The sequence below is a fragment of the Anopheles nili genome, chromosome 2 (genome assembly GCF_943737925.1).
Source record: "Anopheles nili chromosome 2, idAnoNiliSN_F5_01, whole genome shotgun sequence".
Taxonomy (NCBI): Eukaryota; Metazoa; Arthropoda; class Insecta; order Diptera; family Culicidae; genus Anopheles; species Anopheles nili.
The window spans coordinates 18,164,635-18,183,890 of NC_071291.1; the positions used below are offsets into that span (position 1 = coordinate 18,164,635).

Consider the following 19,256-nt stretch of genomic DNA (forward strand, 5'->3'; position numbering starts at 1 on the left):
AACGCTCTTCTTCCGCGTATGCCTTCTGTTGGTTAATGTTTCTAATGTGTAGTTTCTAGTAGTTACGGGTTTATAGCTTCATTCACAAAATGTCCTTTTAAACCGTGACCGCGCCAATCGAGCCAACTAAATGTGTGTGTGTGCCAATTTGCAGGCGCACTTTTGCATATGAATCGAACTGAGCCTCCACAACCGCTACAGTAGTCCTCGGTTTTGCGTGCACGTGGCGTATGATGGGTGTGCAGCTTTCGAGCTTTTTTTGTGTTTTTTTTTTAACAAATATGCGTCACGCTGAACGGAACGATAGATGCAAATGAAGGCAACACCCGGGAGCGATTCTGGGACTCGAATAGCAACGGATGGACGAGAAAAATGGCAATGCAAGTAAGGATATGTGGGGTACAATACAACGATTCAACACTGGAAACTTTACGGGAAACGCGTCGTGGTGATGATAACGTCAACGTTTCGGTGCAACACGGGAATTAAAATTTAACTAAAGCTTTCCGCGGTCGGCATCGCCCCAGGCGCCCGCACCAGCATGTAACGATATTTTTTCCGATAAATACTAAATCTAAACGCAACATAATGCGCCTCCATTTCGCGCCGGATGCACCACTTAACCGGAGGGTGGTGAATAAGTTCAAATCAATGCAGAAACCCTGTAGTCCGCGTGTGGGTGCACATTCGTTTGATTTTAGCTTTGCTGCCGTTACTTAAAGTACGTTGCACGCACGATAATGATAAGGTGCGATTGATCGATAGTGTTTAATAATGGCTACGATTGGTAATCATGATAGGATGCGGGATACTGATTGTTATGGTGTTCGTGGGTGCGTCTGTGAGTGCGTGCGTGTGCTTTCTTCGGGGGCTTTTTTTTCTTCAAATTGGTCATGATGCAATTCCGCTCCAAGCTCACACTAAATTGCACACCGTGTTCCATTGCCATTGTTCTTCCCCTCTCCCATTCCCCCTCCACGGTTGGGGATATGTTGAACTTTCGTTGCGAGAAAATTGCGCGGTGTGTGTGTGTGATTTAACAAACGAGTCCTGTTGAGTCCTTGCTTTCACTCGTTTCCTCCCAGTGCCGGGCGGTCCTGTTTGTTTTCTTTTTTTTTGTTTGATTAAGGTAGAAAATCAAATCGATGCGGAGATAAAACTAGGGTGCGTGCGGGAGAGCATGAGAGCATGCGCCTCAAAAAATGGCGCCCAAATGCTTGCCTCAAGCTGCCTGTCCGCTCGCTAGCGTACTGGATCACAATGAGTTTGGAATTGATGACTAATGAGTCCGTCCGTTTTCGACTGCCTAACGACGCTTTGACACTGGTTTTTGTGGGTTTTTGCTGCCGCTGCTGTTGCTGCTGCTGTGGAACGGTGATTTTCTAATTTTAACCTAAACGGCCCTGCACCACGTGGACCCGGCCGCTCAGTGCAGCACGAACTGGTACACGATCTGGAAGTCGTCCACGTCGTACAGCACCAGCAACACGAACAGGACGAAACATAGCTCGAGCGCGGTGAATAGCAGAAAACATCGACGTCATGCATTCGTGTCCACCTGCCGGGGTTGTCGCAACACGCACTGACCCTTATCGCACAGGCTGATCGTCTTCAGCAGGTTGTTTCCGCCCGAGCTCCTGCCGAAAGCCGGGTTCCGGTTCGTGCCTCCGGGCATGACGTTCCCGCCCGTTCCACCTCCTCCACCTCCTCCACCACCACCCGAGCTGTAATCGTGGTGGTTGTGCATCACGTTGCCACCACCGCCGGAAGATTTGTAGTTGTTGTTGTACGTGCTGATGATGTGATTTCCACCACCGGTCCCTCCGGTATTGCCTGTGCCACCCGTATTGCTGACCCCGTGGTTGTGGCCATGTGCCCCACCGGACGCATGGCCAGCACCCCCGAGCGGGTTGTAGTTGTTGTACCCATCGTACAGGCTGTAGTGGTCGTGATAACCGTGGCCCGCGTTCGGATCCATCAGCTGATTGCCGTCGATGAAGTTGAGCGACTCGAACAGCGCTGGGAAGGCGTAGAAAATGATGAACATCACGGCGTACAGGACGAGCTGCAGCGTCACGCACGTCCAGATGAGGTTGACCTGAAAGGCACAAGCAACCGTGAGGACATGCCGATGGACAAGATTAGGCACGAGGACCTGCTGCCGCTGATGCTTACCTTGCTCTTGCGGCTATGCTTCGTAACGTTAACGAACGGTACGAACGCTAACGTGAGCGTTGCCCCGGTCAGCAGACCTGCGACCAGTCCGGTGAAGTTCTGCTGCAGTGGTAGTGTCCCCAGCCCGAACAGCGTGCAGCCAAGCACGAGCAGTTTGATCATGGCTATGTGTGGTTTTTTCAAGCTCTTCCAATGGCACAGCACGAGTTGCAGCATCAGCGACGCAAGCACGCCCGCGATCGACGGCAGTGGTCCAACCTGCGAATGGTGAGTGAAAGCGATCAGTTCGGTATCGATCCCCCGGTGGTATGATCTGACGATCGTTTTACCTCCGCCTTGTATGGCACGAATATGGCACTCGTCAGATTGCCCGCGATCCCCGACCCAATGTACAGGATGGCGGTCCGAAGCGGCCCAATCAACCGCTCCAGGTCGGCCAGCAGCAGATGCTGGAAGGCTACGCTGATGATCAGATGGACGAGCCCGGCGTGCAGCAGCAGCGACGTAAAGAGACGGTAAAACTGGTCCGGGTAGTCGACGGCGATGAAGTGAAACATGCCGCAAACGTCGTTCAAGCACGAGACCTGCAACGAATGGAGGATGGTGCATGAGAAAAGGTCCTTTTTTTCTTTTCTCTGCCACCCATCGAGGGCCACACACACACACACCTGCGAGCATAGGGACGCCTCCTCGTGAAAGTACCCGTTAACGAAATCACAGTATTCCCTGGTCGTGATGCGGCACTCGCCGTACACACCGATGCAACACGGATGTCCGATCACCTCGCACACCATGTGTTCGGCCGTGTGGTCCTTGAAGCGGAACCGCTGCGACAGCTGGTTGTTCTTCCGGCAGATAGGCCACTTGGTGATGTCGTCCGGCCACTCGTGCGGTGCGATCGATGCCGGTGCGTCACAGTACTTTGGGTCGAGGCCACACACGCTGCCTGAGATCCGGCCACCAGGACCGGACTCACCCGGGGACCACTTTTTCCACGTGGCGATCGTCTTCTGGTAAAATGGGGGTGGGTGGGCGGGTGGGAAGAATAAAAAGACCAGAAAAAAGGACACTACAGTATCGTCCTGGCAAGCAGCAATCAGATCAACGATCGATCCTTACCGATGGCCAGCCACGGATAGAGCAATCGGCCTGAGAGCTCTGCACACAGCCCGAATCGTCGTTACGGATGCAACAGGCCGTTTCTCGTTCGTGTTTGCGAGTTCGCGATACCACGTCCAGGATCTTGGTGTCTCGGCGCATGCATGCCCCGTACTTGGCGCCGAGATGTATCAGATCAGCACTGCGCAACCCGATCCAGATGTTCCGTGGTTCCTGATGGTGTACCTGGAAGGGAAGATCCGAAAGAAATCCAGTTAAGAAACTGCTGCAGGGCTCGAGACATTGGAGGATGTCCTAGAACCTACCTGCTGTAGACTGAGGCTCGTCACAAGGACCTGCGCCGTGCGGTACTCCATACCTAACCCGATCGGTCCAAACCCGTAGCAGATCAGCGACAACACCATGACCACGATCTGCACCGTGTTGATCCAGTAGGTAAAGAACGGCCGATAGTCGTATCGTTCATCGAGCAGGTTGGGCCGCAACAGCTTCACCCGGTTGCGAACAGGCCGCAGCGAGTTATCCAACACCCCGTCAAGGATGTGCGATGAGATCCGCTGGCCGTAGATGTCACCACCGGTTCCGGCACCCGGTTCTTGAACCTGCTGACCAGCACCCTGAACCTGTCCAGCAGCTTGCTGTTGCTGGTGCAACTCGGACGTCTTCGTACGCCACCCGTTAATGATGCCACTGCCGGTCGCTCGATCTCCGTCAGACACAAACAACTGCCGGGAGTGTTCGTGAGCCAACAACCCGGCCGCCTGGTGTGCTCGATCCTGTGGTGCCCCACCAGCACCGGCCGTCGGTGTGTCAAAGAATGCCTCACCATCGTGAATGGGCGCGAGACCATCACACCCATGTTCCGATCCATCCGATCCGGTCAGCTCAACATGCGCGGGTGCGAAACTTCGTGACCACTGTTTGTGCGTCCGAAGCCGTCGGCGTGTCACGCTCTGCACGAGGAAGTTTAACCCACTGCAGATAACGGCCGGTACGGAGGGTTTCCGTTCGGCACGGATCAAATACACATCACCCTGCTGGTCCTGTACCGAGGCGTAGTGTGGATTTGCACGCTGTCGTCTGCTTAGCTCCGTTTCCCGTTCGTCCTGGCTCTGGGCTGGCAGGATATCGGGCCGATCGGACGGTGGAAGTGAACCCGCTCCATGGTTAACCCCGTGACCGTACTCGTTCGCATGATGCCCGTGATGATGGTGATGATGATGGTGATGGTGATGTAGATGATGTACTCCACCACCGAGCACCGGGTGCCCGAGATCAAGATCATCCCGCAACGTGCCAAACCTGCGGCAGGCGAACCGGCGCTGCCTATCGTCCCACTTCGTCCGTTCGTACTCCTCGTCCTGCACCGGTACGCCGAAGAATTTGGCCGTCTCACGCCGCACGTACTCCTTGACGCGCTGCTTGCAGGACAGGTTCGATTGGGGGATGCGCAGAAGCTGCGCGTTGCTGCTGCGTTGCAGCGTTGATGCCGGTGAATCGTTCAACGAACCGTGTCCTGCGTGGGGTGGCAGGGCGTGTGCTGCCACGGACACGTACGGTGCGATGGCCGGCGAGGGCAGTGGTTGTTGCTGTTGCTGCACGGGCACCAGCATCGCCGGTTGCTGTACGGGCGCGACCTGTGGCGCGAGATCCGGACCGAGCGGTTGTTGCTGTGGGCTGGCCAACTGCGATTGCGGTGGTATTGATTGTTGCGGTGCTGTTGCGGATGGTTGCTGTGGATGGGCTGGCGTGATCGATGCACTTACGCTCGTAGGCTGTAGCGGTGGTATTTGTTGTGATGTTTGTTGTTGTTGTTGCTGTGACGGCGCCTGCTGAGTGACAGCTGGGGCTGGAGATAAGGATGGCTGTGACAGCGCGTTATGCTGCAGCAAGGATCGGCTGCTGCTGGCGCTAAGTAGGCTCTCGATGGATGCCGTCTCAACACCACGACCAGCAGCGGATGGCACGAACTGATGTTTGCTGGAATTGCGCGAAATGGCCGCCCCATCGGGAGCTTCACCCGTCACCGGGTTTTCGTACGTCTGGGAATGTGATTGTGCTGCTGCTGCCGCTGCTACTACCATGCCCGGTGGGACTTGCGTGAGATTCTGCTGCGATTGGCCGTAAGAAGCTAACGCCAAAAGGTGCGCCTGTTGCTGTGGGTGTGGTGAAGATGAGGTGGGTGGTCCAGGATTCGGAAGCTGCTGCGGTGAGGTGACCGTACCCGGACTAACCGGAACCGAGTGACATCCTGTTGGTTCCGGTTGCGTGCCCGCTTGCGGACTAATCGGGCCCGTCGTTTGCGTCGTCTGGTGTACGCCCGTCGTCCTGCGCAACGTGTTGCAATGCAAACAGGACGCACTACCACCGGTCGAACCGTTCGGTTCGCTCATAACGCTCACCGGTGTGGACACACGGTAGCTACCACCCCGGGGTTGATCCAAAAACTCCGCACTCGAGGTCCTTGCCATCCGATAAACACCACCGGTGGAAGACCCAGCGGTGGAGCTTTGCGAGTGTCGGCTGCTGCTGCGAGACACGTGTCCGCTCGTACCGTGAGGTAACGTGGCGGTACTGTGGGATGGCACACTTCCCCCCCGCTCCCCACCGGTGGAAGACGACGGGCACTTGGGGGGTCGAACACGGGCTGGCGGTGTATTGATGGCGCTGTTGCCACCGTAATGGTCGGGCGTTTCGAAACCCTTCGGTGGCGATATGGTGGTGCTGGAGGTGGCGGTGGCGTTGGCGGTGATGGGGTCGGTCAAACCGGAGCCTACGTTGCCTCCGGTGGCACCCTTCACTCGGAACCCGTACGGTAGCGTGCTGGTGGCGTAGGCGTACTGTTGCACGTGGGCGTGATGGGATGATGATGATGATGATGGGGCGCGTTGGCTAGCGGGTGGGGGTGCATTTCCCAACGGGACACCCTGCCCGAGCAGGGCACTCATGAGGGCTTGCGTTTTGGCGGTGGAGGAGCCACCACCCGGCCCACCAAGGGACGGATAGGGTGGATCCTGTGGAGGCGGTGTCGGCACGTACCGCTTGATGGGTGTGTGCACGTTCGAACCGAGATAACCGTAGGTGTCACCACCGAGGAAGTGCGCCGGTGGGGGGATGTACCGATCACACTGGGGCGATATGTCCCGGTAGGTGTCCGTGAGGCTGTGCCGGTACCTGGAAGCAGCGTCGGAAAGCAGCGCGTTAGAATGTGTCGCGTGTGAAACTTAAGGTGCTCTACAAAAAAAGCCTGGAAAAACTCGCTCCTTCCGTTTAATGGCACTTCCTGTGCGTGTTCTCACCATCACACATTTCAGATCAAATGGCATATGCCCTTTTGAGTGGGCTGCCACAGCTAATAAGATTTCCCCGATGCCCTTTAGGACGCTACGCACCCCTGTGGGAGATCGATTCGTGCTCCTTCACGAGCGCGAGATGGCAATTAATCGCCCACGGGCCCACCGCCACTTACCTGACGTTCGAAGGACTCGCCGTTCGTCGCTGGATCGTACCGTAATGCCGGTCGGTGTAGTGATGACTGGACGGGGCCGGTCCCGGAGCCGGAAGTCCCATCACGTAGTGGTCATTGCTCGGTGCCGGTGATGGAGGTTGCAGACAGCTGCTGGCCAGTGGATCATCGAGCGTCCCGAACCGGTCTGTAGCACCGCCGCCATGTTGCCGATCGATCAACAACCCACCCGGAGGAGGTCCTGCAGCTCGACTCAACCCATCGCTGGTTCCACGTTCGATCAGTGGCCCACGTTGGTGCGTTGGTGGCATCGAATGTTCGATGTAACGCTGCGCCGAGTGGCCACTTCCGATTGACACCGCATCCGCTAGCTCGTGGTAGTTGCCGAGATGTTGCTGTTGGGATTGTTGTTGTTGGGATTGCTGCTGTTGCTGCTGCTGGGGCTGGAGTTGTTGTTGGGGTTGTGGGAAGCCATAATGGGTGTGTCCGTAAGATGCTCGCCGGCCAGAACTCGCCCCACGAAGTGTCCCACCGGAGGATGTTCCGGCGTACCAGGCCGGAGAGCTGGGCAGGTGCAACGGTTGCGGGGAGGGGGATTGATGTTGCAGCAGCTTCGCGTGATGGGACTGCTGCAGGGGTTGATGTGCGTGAGCGCGTACATGAACCGGACCCTGGGGCTGGCCGTTGTGATGGAGCTGTTGCTGATGTTGCTGGTGTTGCTGGTGTTGCTGGTGTTGATGCGTCAGCTCCTTCGGCAGGTGCGAAGCGTGGGAGGGCACGTGATGCTGCAGCCCACCATGGCCGTACTCCGTGCCGTCCTCCATCGGGTAGGACCCGTTGGAAGGGTTCACTTGCCCTGAGTCTCCCGGGTCCCGCTATAGAGGCGTCGCACGTCGCGCCTCGTGCTGTCTTTCCGCCTTCGTCTTTCGCTGTGGCATTGTGCGCTGCGTTTCCACCCGAATCCTTCCACCTTGAATGAGCCCTTCTTTTTGCTGTCGTTTGTCGTTGCTTTTTTTTGTGTGTGGCTTTATTTAAGGCGCGAATGCGCTTCCGTGCTAGCGATCAACCCCCGCAGGAGCTACTGCCGAGCCGGCCGCTTGGTTTCCTTGGTCGTCCTTTTTCCACTTCTGCTGGGCGACGGCTGACGTGACGTGAACGCGCGCGCGTGTGTGTGTATTTCGCGTGCCAATTCACGGTTGAGGGTTTTAATGTTTGCTAAGCTCGCTTTCTTCTCCACCCTGGTGCCTTCCGTGGGTTGATTGTTCCGACTCACACATCAACACACACACGTAGGGGGTTGTCGTCTTTTGTTCTGCTTCCGCTGCACCGCACGTCAGTCGAGTGGAGTCGGTGGCGCTAAATAAGGCGTTCTGTGTGGAGAGGTGTCGGGAGACCGAGGTTGACCGAGAAAATCAATCCACCGCGTACTCAGCGCCTACTAATGTGCCCCAACAAGGGCCAGGGATCCGTTTTGCCTTTGCCCACCGCGTCAGGTGAAGCTTGGTGATCAACGCCTGCTTTGATGTTTCCCGGCTGTCCGTTGTCCTTTTTGCTGCTCGTCGTTGCGGCCGGTCACTTGAAGCCCGATTGGTTGCTATCGCACCGCAACCGGCGCTTTGTGCCACATCCCGAAGCTCACTGGCACGCAAGCACTACGATCTTCTTCACTGAATTCCTACACACTGACACCCGCAATAGCACCTAGTTAAGCGATAAAAATAAACACGTCAGCTCGAGAGCGTGCACTCGGTCGAGGACGCCTTTCTTTCTCAGCAGCCCGGTCCAGTATGGTGGATAAAAATATGTGTGTGTGTCCCTTTGGTGCGCTTCCCTGACGCACGTTAGCTTCAACAAAGCGCCAACACGAGGAGGACCCAACACGCGGACGGGCTTCCTTGTCCTCGGGTGTCTTGTTTCCCGGTTGTTGCCGCCTGCACAAAGAAACACCGTTCGAGCAAACACATCAAAGCCGTCCAGCCGTCCTTTAGCGGTGTTCCGGACGAACACACACTGGGCACGCACTGGCCCCTTTCGCCCACCCACGGCACCCCAGACGGTACGCTTCTAATTGAGTAAGCACTGGTGTGTGTGTGTGTGATTTTTTTTTCAAAAGTTAACTCTTCTTTTATGACCATAATTTAAGGACACGATGTGATGCGCCACCGATGCGGGCAACCACCCCCTTTTTCGGTGCGAAATCACGCCTCCCACGCCTGCCCGTGATCCTGACGTGACGAATTATGGCACATCCGCTCACTGTTGTGATGTCCCTTTTTTGTTTTATTTTTTGCTCTCACACCCCATTTTCAGCCTTTTCCCACCCCACTGGGGACGGACTGATGCATCCTAAACATACGCACACACATACGTTCACAGACATACACACAAACATTCATGCACACACATCCGCATGCACACACACACACACACACACAAACCCGAAAGGACACGGTTCAAGCGACACTCCACCACCACAGCAGCATTTGCCTCGCACGTGACACACATGAACCAACACACGGGCTTGATTAATCCTTCCCTTTTTTGTCCTTTTTTACTTTTCTTTTCGTGTGCGCCTGTTCAACCCGCACAAGTACGTCAGCCCGAAAAATACAACGAGATTGTCGTTCAAGGGCTTGCTTATGGGAAGCTTTTTGCTGCTGCTGCTGCTGCTGCTGCTGACGATGGCGTTGTTGCCATTGTTGGTGCCATTGCAGCCGTTTGTTGCTGTAGTGGTGATCCTTATTCTCATCCCCTCCCCCCTGGAGGCGTTACTAGCATTTACTTGAATTGCATCAACTTGTGCCTTCACGGGGTTCGGAAATTTATTATTTCAACACGCGCGACACAACGTATCCCGACCCGAAACGCTCGGACCCTGGGTTTGAATAATTGGCGAGTGTGCCAGTGAGCGAAATCCCGGAGCGCAAGGTATTCGCAATTTGATGATTAGAATCGATCCAATGCTGATGACCTTATTCCTCGGGAATTCCACTTCGTCCGTTCGCGAGCGGGCGGCTGACCGGTGACGGGGGTGGGATTTTCCGGCAGGCGCATCTCCTGGTATCGCCCGAACGTCCCCACCCGCAAGCTAATGCCGAGGAAGCTTTGGGGTTGATGAAGATTTCGCCAAGCTGATTAGCGCACCTATCGTTCGTTCCTTCGCTGCACCAAGGAATAAACTCAGGGCGTGTGTGTGTGCACAAGGGGTTGTTTTGTTCGCACAAGAACTCTCACCGACTTTCACTCGGGAAATGGGACCCAACCCAAAGCCACAAATTCACGTCGCATGAGCCACACGAAAGCACGGTGCCTCGGTGGCTGCCCAATTTGCGCTGCAATTTTCACTTTTTCACCTCACCGACTGGAGACACCCTTCGGTGAAAGCCCGACGAAGTGATTTTGCTGGTGGTGGAAATAGGAAAAAACCGTCTAGCACTTTACCCCGGCCCGGGTTTTGGCCGCGTCGCGTTGCCTTCGAACTAAAACAATCCGCTGAAGAAAAACGGATCAACGAGCCAACGTCGCACGGTTGCGGTTTTTCTTTTTCGGGGCGCGTTTATGGGGGGCACAGAAAATTTGGCTCCCCGTTTTCGCTCGTCCCGTGGCGCTGTTTCGACTGCAAAGCCTTCAACGTCACTTGGTTTTTCCTTTTCCCCGATGGAAAGGAAACACTTCACGCAAATACACACTCAAACATACGTACACCGAGGCCACCGAGCCTTCCCCCCAGTGGGGGGTTTTTGCCGTTCTTGTCTCCGTCACGCAACAGCCCAAGGAACGGTTCGCGTGCGCGAGCTTTTGGTCCTCTCGCTTTGACACGCGCACACACACACAAACACACGCTTTCAGGATGGCGCTACTTGATGGCAAAAAGGGCGAGTTGGTGTGTGAGAGAGAGAGAGAGAGAGGACGAGGATGTCAATCCGTGGTGTTGGTGCGCTGGGTTTGCCAGCCATACTGGCTGGCAACTCAAAGGAGCCGAGTGGCCGATTTTTCCCGTTCGAGTTCCTCACTTTTCGCTTCACTGGAAGAGCCCTTTTTTTCGCAATCCTCCACCAGCAAGGGAATATGACGGTCGTGAATGTAACACCACCTAAACAGGGCTTCTCCCTTCTTTTTTTTTGTACTGAACACATTGGCTTACACCCTCAGCTGTGGGCTTCCTGGAAGAACAAAAAAGAATATTGGTTTGTTTCAGACGGCTTCCCCGATCACACTGACCGAAGTCGTTCACGGGACTGAGTGTCTGCGAGAGAACAAAAACAAACCCATCGACACGAGCGCGACGGAAAGGCCAGCGGATTGAAAAGGTGTGTTCCTAGTAACAAGGATTTGCGCTGTGCCCTATAAATCTGCACCTGCCGCTAGCACACCACGACACAGGTCGAGCGGGCGGAGCGACATCAACACCAGCGCAGCGAAGTAAACTCTCCCTTTTCACCGACGGGGTTTTCACTCGGGAAACAATCACAGCCCGCTTCTCTTGTCGCGATGGGGCTGCGGGTGTGAGTGTCCTTTTCGGGTGTCCGTGTTGGTTTCGCCCGCGGTGCAGATGGGGCTGGGTGTGGATTGTTTTCAAATGTTTTCAAGTACGCACCACCACTACCACCATCAGCGAGGATGGTGTTTGCGGGAAAGCTACGAAGCTTGGCCAATCGACGCACGTCCTTGCCGTGCCAGCGGGTATTTCCTCGAGGGGGAGCTTTAGCTTTCCACTGAACTGTGGCTGAAGCATGTGCACGTTTGACGTTTGTGCTGATGGAGACGCCTGCTTCACGTCGTGTGGTTTGACAGCTGTTTGTTTACGTCTCCAGGGATGACCGTTGATGGTGAGCTTTCGGCAGCTTTTTGCCACAAAAAGTGCCATAATTGCGCAGCTTTTTCGATGCAATCGCGCCACATAAGCTTTGAGGGGGAGAATTTTCCACCGAAACACACAGCCTGGGAATTTTCCGGTAATGACTAAAGAGGGCGCTCGCTCGCAATCGAATTCATTCATTTGTTTGCGTATTTGAATGCCGATAAGTGCATGCTTGTCGCGTGTACGTCAAATCGCACGGTGTACGTTTTCGTGATGGCGTGCTTCTAAACTTCCACGAGTGGTTGAATAATAGATAAGCAAACCTCAGCTAACGCCAAACGGCACTTGCAATCCGTGAGATGAGCGATAACATTGACATGGGCACCGGCATTCCGCACACACACACATACTGGGGAAAAGGGTCCTCCGCTGGCATCGGTGACGATGCATTTATCGGATCGGCACGCTCCAAACGCAGCTGGTGCCGATCGAGCGCAGGCACCGGTGGTTAACGCGGAACTTTCGCAATAATATCCTCAGCCAAGTGTAAATCAAATCGGAAAAGTTGGAAAGCGCAACTTTGGCTCCCATTACACCGTTACCGTCGGCGAATGTCGGCGCTATCGTCGCTGGTTTCTTGGGCGCTATCCTCGCTGGGCAAGAGGGCATCCCGAACATTGGCAGCTGTTTCTCGGAGCCGAAGGGTTTTGTTTTCATCCCATCTCCTCATGCCCCTCCCTTACCAACCGCCCACCAATCATGGTGGGAAAGTTTGCAGCGAGCCAGGCCAAGAGAGCCATCAGAGATTGCCAATGCACTCACGCTAATAGTTTCGAGAGCACTACTGTGACGATAACCGTAATACTAATAATAACGATATCAACCATCCCCCTACACGGGAGGGGTGAGGATAAAACGGACTCGCAGGCGCTGGGAAATGAAAGATTTCATAAGAAACTTTCGCCAATATCCTTTCGCCCCGGGTCCCGGGGAATCGGTGGTGACAAAAAGTTCCTCGAAGGGCTGAAACTTGCCCGGCGCTAAGGTCGCCAGCGTCAGGAGCCGTTCGGTCGTCTGGGAAAGCGTTTTTCCGCTCCCACGTCGTTCCCGTCGTCATTGCGGTGCACCGGGTCGGTCGATTGGAGCTCTAAGCGATTGTAATAGCATTACTGTTCGTTGCTTTAATTACCAGCTAACACCGTTGCGGTTCGGGTGGCCGGCGATGGCGGGCTAAAACTTTAAAACAACATAAAACTTTTCCCCGGGATTCCGGTGCTGCTCGCGACTGAAAACGGAACGTGAATGGCCAACCAGCCAGGATCGGTCGCTGGCGCAAGACGATCGAAACAGGGATGTGTTTTGGTGATCGTTGGCACAACGGCATTTGTGGCATTAATGCATAATCATAACCGAAATCGGTATGCCAGGCAGCGTTGCACCGAAAATGCATCGTTGCATTCACCGATTAGCTTCGTTTGGGTTGTGTGCCCATACCGCAGCTCGTGGGATCGTATTTTATCAATTCGCCATAACCCGTTTCAACGGGATTACGTGCATTATCGGTGGCGGCAAATGAGTCTCATGGTTCTTGTTCCAGTGCTCGTTGGAGGTCTTCGCTTGGTCCGTTGCGCCGTTTGGTGCAGTCTTCCAGCGGCCGGAAATCAGTGTGCGTCTTTCGAGTGGCACTTGTGGTGGAGGATGCCCTGCTGGTGGTGGTACATAAATATTTATCAATGGTCGGAACGGGCGCGCACACCGCACCAAGGCTAAATGAAGGGCGAGAACTTCACGTGCGCACCGAAACGTGGACCCACCAGCGCCACTCCAACCACGCCACGGTGTGAAGTGCTAAAGAGAGCAGATTATCATCTTTCGGCGTCTTTTCACCGGGCCCTGTTCGTTGGGATGTTGCTGGCCGCTTGTTGCTGTGCTGTTAGCATCTCGGCAGGATTAACAGGGAGTTGTTTTCGCTAAGTTTTTGCGCTCGTTTGCACCGTCGGCAAGCGAAAGGAGCCGGAAAAATGGCGCTGAAGGGTTTAACGTGCTCTCGCTTCCCGGATCGGAACCAAACACGTTGATTGGAGGGCCGGGTTTGGTTGCACTCGAATTGGTTTGCAGCATGAAATGCACCCTAGTGAGAACCGCTAGCTGAAAGGCGTGAGTTTTCCACTGCAAGAGCACTTTTCACCGAAATGGCCCAAAACCCTCGTGCCACCAACGGAAGTTAATGGCATTGGAGGCGCGTTATTCCACGTTGCTGCTCACATCGCGGATGGCAATGGCGCGAACTCGAATCAATAAAGTTTTGCAGCGCTCCGTTGGTTAGACCGCATTTCGCGCTACACCGCGAGGTGTGCTTATGACACGGAAGAAATTGAATTGTCAAGGGATTTGAAATTTGTTGACCATTTCCGAACGCGCTCGTTTGTTTTTTTTCTCCCCCCAGTGTGTCGCGAGGTGACAGAGCAAAAACCCGCCAGCGAAGAAAATCAACCGCGTAGGAGTTGCATCCTGTGCACGAGCGCCATTGCGCGACGAATTTGCCCCTCAGGGATGTCAATTTTGAAGATGAACAGAGGACGCGCCGGGACGGTAAAAGGTGCAACGGAAAATCGGCACCTTCCGTGGAAGGGAAAACCACCTTCCGTTATTAGGTGCCGCGCGGAAAAAGTGACTCCCACTACGCTCGGGGACTCCCGCGACGGGTTAGTCGGTTAGAAATAATGTGGTACAAAATGTTGCGAAAGCATCGACCGATCGTACGCTCTGCGGGAAGCCCATGCACAGCTCGTGATCGTAAGTTCGTTCGCTTGTTCGCTGTCAGTCGGAAAATTCGGTTCGGCAAACTTCACTTCACCCGGAGCGGTCCAACCGGTGGCAAATGACAAATAAGTGGAGCATTGCGGATGACAGTGGCAGTTTTCCCGCTGATGGTCCCGTACCGTACATCAGCTCTCGGTTGCCCTTCCGGAGTTGCCGTCGGTGTTGGAATGTGTGCCGTCGGAGGTGTCCGTCCTCGCAATGGTGCACTTTCTCGGCAGGAGGGAAAAGGTGCCACCGGATGTGGTACCATTTTCTTGGTTAGTTAGGGTTTTTGGTGGTGGCACTTCTTATGAGACGGGTGCCGGAAAAGCATTCGTTACAGTGGATAGAAAAGTTCCACGAGGGTAGGAAAAATCGTGATCACTTCCCAACGATGGTGGCAAAATAATATTCATATCGTATTAACGGGGGTGCGCTTATTCGACGCCTTCATTCACGCTTGGTTGGACCATATTCGGTTGGCTTGTTTGAAGCTGCTCGAAGCTCGCTTCACCGAGCTTCTCGAACCATCTACATTTGCCTTTTATGCGCCCGCGTGAGCGTAAGTGATTTATAATGCTCACAGAATAAATATTGCATACATTACTCCCCGACCATAAAAGCCCTCTAGGGGGCTTTGGGGTTGCATTTTTCGCCGATGCTCCCGATAGAACCGTTCCGCTCCGGTTCGACACCGTATCTATACTGCGGTGATAGATCGACGGGGGATTTCCTTGCGTGCTTTTTTTTTCTCGTTGTTGCGGCTTTCCTCTTTGAACTCAAGAATATACTTCCAAGCGGCTAGATATCAGCACCGCTACATTCACCCTACCGCTACTCAAAAGGGACACCAACCACGTTCCGGGAATGAAGTGGAGTGGTAAAATAAAGTACCCATTTTTCCTGCAAGATTTCAATTTCAACATCCGGAACCCGCTCGCATCCTCGCCCGAGTGCACTCCCTGTGAGTGGCAAATAGCTGAGCAAGGCACCCGTGTCCGGGCAAGGGATCGAAAAGGACTCGCCAAAGCAAACGCCTGCGACTGCGGAGCATAAAATGGGAGCAAAATTTCGTTACCACGGCAACCAATCGAAGACCGGCCGGTCTGTCCCACGATGGTGGTCGATTTTGATGGAATTTTCGAGCCCTGCAGCAATGACACCGCCAGAACGGGTGTAGTGGCGCTCGGAAAAAAAAGAGAAATAGACAGAGAGAGAGAAGGACAAAATAAAAAGAAAATCTCGCCTGCGGAAACCCACCGGATGCGGGTGGTGGAATCGAATGTCACCCGGCGTAATAGGATATTCGATGAATGAGGTGCTGCCGGCGGCGGTCCGGTCATATTTGACACCGGCATGGCCGCTTTCAGGCTTTCGATGGCCGCAGGGTTCCACTTCGCCATCGCGAGACGCTGAAATTGTGTTATATTTCATCCTTTGAGATGCCACCACCATGGGACCCTCGGGCAAACGGAGCGAACGGTGCGACATTGTGCTTTCGAGGCAGCTCGGTACCGCTGATATGGCTGCTTATTTTAATGGGTAATTGAAATCCCCGTCGGCCATGATTGTTGATCACGGGCCGCGAAGTCTGCAGGAGTGCAGGGAAGCTGGTTCCCGGCACTAACGAAACATCTAAGAGCACCCGGGAAGGAGACACACTTAATTGAATTCAGCGCTCGTCGTAAATATCGATAATTGCGCGCCCGAGCAGTGCCCGTGGAAATTTCATTAGGAAAAACCCGAAAAGGAGCCGTCCGGCCGGTGCCGATTGCCACCCACTTCCCGGGAGGGGTTCGTACGGTGGACGGTGCGTTTTTAGCCGTCCTTTCGGCTGGCTTTGGTTCCTGTTCTAATTATGAGGGCGCAGCTGTTGCTCCCGAAATGAGTTTCGGGACCAGCTTTTTCCTTCGGCCGAAGTGGAACCGTTTCCGGTGGCTCGCGTTGGGCCTCCGTTTAATGGCTTCCGTCGCTTTAGATGCCGGGAAAGCTTGTGCGATTGTGTGTATGCGTGCGTTCCGTTTCCTTCCATTGACTTGCCTAAAAACGACGGGGCAGCTAATTAATTATACGACGTTTTTTTTCTTCGTTCCCGTACAGTTACGCGTGTGCACGATTTTTTGTCTCTTTTCTTCGGGGGGGATTGTTTTCGGTTCGACGCTTGCCCTCAAAACGCCAGGTTGGCAAGCGCGATAAATATGTCGATGGTTGATAGATGTAAGGAAACAACTTTAAAAAATAAAATAAATTCCGACACGCTCCGTTTGACATGGGTTCGCTTTCCGGAGCAAAATGCTACTTGAAGAAAGAAAGTGAAAGCCTAAAAGGAAAAAAAAAACACACACATTGCACGTGCTGAAGGAAACAACTTTAACGGGCGCTTCTTTGCGCACGTATCGCCCGGTGCCATCCTGGTTACGGTGGTGGCGCCCTGTTGTGAAAGTAACCGATCCAGACTAATAGCAACATTCGGCGCAGCCAAAACTACCATTCGATATTAATCCATCCGGAAGCACTGTGGGTGGGTGGTCGCATCATAAATCAAACACCGCCCGGGCGCTCATGCTCCGGGTTTCCGAACCCATTAGTTCACCCGAGCTTCCGGTTTCCGGTGCGGTCCATCCCCGGGATGGGTTTGGGCTTTTGTTTCGGTTCGTTTCTTTCCTCACCTCGAGGCTCGGGTTTTGGGGAAAGTTTTTTTTTCTCGCTATCCACCCACTCCACCTCGATCTAGCGTTGTTCCAGCAGAATGTCATCCCACTTGTGCCAGCTTCGGAGCCGCAAAACTTGATGTTGGTCGCAACGGACGGAAGCTCGGTTCGATCCGGGGAAGGGGACGAATCACGCACGCAACATGCGCCTGGTTCGCGCGCAGTCATGTCTCGCGTTACGCCCCGGATGCGTGCAGAATCGGCAAGCAGAAGCTTCCGGTGGATGGTGGCAAACTTCTTCGTTCGATGACCGGGTGGTAAGGAAAACTTTTCCCCACCTTGGCGGCACTATTGACAGATGATGGCGCTGTGGCACCATTGGCCGTAATCCAACGCGCTTTCCCTGCGGGGGAAGGAAAAACCGATCGCATGGCCTTCTGCGATGGTTGGCAGCATGTGTGAGTCACAATCAAAATGGCGCTAGTTTTTGGATTCATTAAAACGCGCGAGTCGCGAGAAAGCTTTACCATGGCAACGACCAACCAAGCGAGGGGGGTTTTAATTGACGCCGAACGGTGGGATTGAATTAAAGCGATGCGCTCGACTTTAGTTGAAAGAGTAATCGTGAGTAATTAAATCGCGTTTCCTGGTGGGTGTGTTGGTGAACAAAATGTTTATGCTTTTGTTCCGCACACGCTGGATCATGTTACATGCCCCCCAGAGCGAAGGTGCCGTAAAGGATCTGCATAATCCTGCACAAGCTGAAATTAATTGGCCCATTTCATTGATAAATCTGGTTTGGGTAGAAAATTATGCAGCTGTTATGGTGGCACGGTGCTACGGATGCTCGTCACGGCCTGGATGGTGAGCTGTAAATGGAAAAAATAACTTTTTGCTGACACGTACCCAACCTTCCACGACCACCGAGCTCGCTGTAACCGATTTTTCTGGCAGATCCGTCTTCTGACAACCAAGCTTCCGCTTTTGGCGTGTGACACCATCGCCGACGCGGATTGGTTTGGTTGAAAAATGGGCGCAAAAAAAGTCCCAAAAGCCCTCGCCCTGAAACCTGGAACCCACTGTCACTGGCGGCTTTAAATGTGCGGGATAAGTATGATATATTCGCCATGCCGGTGCCGTTTCAGCCGTCTGGCGGTCGATCAAATCGTTTTCATCCCAGCACCAGGGGGTCACCGCGAATGGGCCACCACGGTGGTCACCGAGGTTTTTCTCCGATACGCGCGAGGTTGCGCATTTCGGATGCGTTTGCATTTTGTCTGCACCGGGTACGATGTGCGCGCGTTGTCAGGACGAGCGAAATTCACCATCACCTAGCATGACAGCAGGGTCGAGTTGCGGACATACGCCAAGCTAAGGACACAGCGATCGATGGTTTGATTTTTGTGCTTTTTACCACACGACCGTTTATGGCACCATGTGCCGTGACGTGTGATCGTATGGATTGCATACAGGTTTGCGAGTTCCGTCGCTGTTATGCTGATGAAGCAGCCGTTGGACTGACTTCGTGGGTGTGTGTTATGGTGGTCCTGTTTTTGTTGCTGGAAAGGCTCCCACCGCTGTTGGAAAGCTTTTCAGATACATCAGACTATCTGTTTCCACGGGGATGGATGGTGGCGTTGGATTACCTTTGTGCCGTACTGTCATGTTTTATCATTACCATCGGGTTTCTGATTTAGATCCTTGATTATTTGAGTTGTTTGTTTTCGAGACAGCGATACGGAGCTACTGCTGATAGCTTTAGTGTAGATGTAGAACAAATAGAGAGCTTTTCGAAAAACGTCCTTTGATTTGTGCAGTGAACGTTTTGCTGCATGGAATTCTTCGCAACAAAGGAAAGCCTTATGAGCCTGATGTTGAACGTTAATTGATGACTTCGATGATCGAATAAAAGATGCTTTTCGATGACCATCTACAGACCTCAGACGTTCTTTGCTGTTTTAATGTTTCAGCAGATCTTGAGCGTACGTTCGAGTACACCTTTCTCAGATTGCATTCTAAATAAGTGTTATCGAGCAATCCGGCTCGTTTTGCCGATGAAAGCGTTCTTGTTTTCCTAGCAATCCTGCCAACCGACCGGCCGTTTGAAGAGTTCCATCATCCAGGAACGGGACGATCTCGTTTTTTTGTTCGGACAAAACTGTTTACCAACGTAAAGTGCCCCGATGGAGGCGCCTGGTAGCTGAACACACCACCGACATGAAATCTCGGAATGGCTCATAAT

At 53.8% G+C, this 19,256-nt stretch overlaps 1 protein-coding gene across 1 annotated transcript; it reads right to left on the reverse strand.

The window, feature by feature from the left end:
• Positions 1 to 1,523: 1,523 nt before the first annotated feature.
• LOC128731036 (inactive rhomboid protein 1-like) lies at positions 1,524 to 7,584 on the reverse strand. Its single transcript, XM_053824134.1, has 7 exons — positions 6,764 to 7,584; positions 3,600 to 6,468; positions 3,295 to 3,519; positions 2,844 to 3,185; positions 2,505 to 2,759; positions 2,176 to 2,433; positions 1,524 to 2,098 (listed from the first exon to the last, which is right to left on the reverse strand). Exons 1-7 carry the CDS (start codon positions 7,582 to 7,584, stop codon positions 1,541 to 1,543), a joined length of 5,328 nt encoding a protein of 1,775 aa, XP_053680109.1. The 3' UTR covers positions 1,524 to 1,540.
• Between the last annotated feature and the right edge of the window lie 11,672 nt (positions 7,585 to 19,256).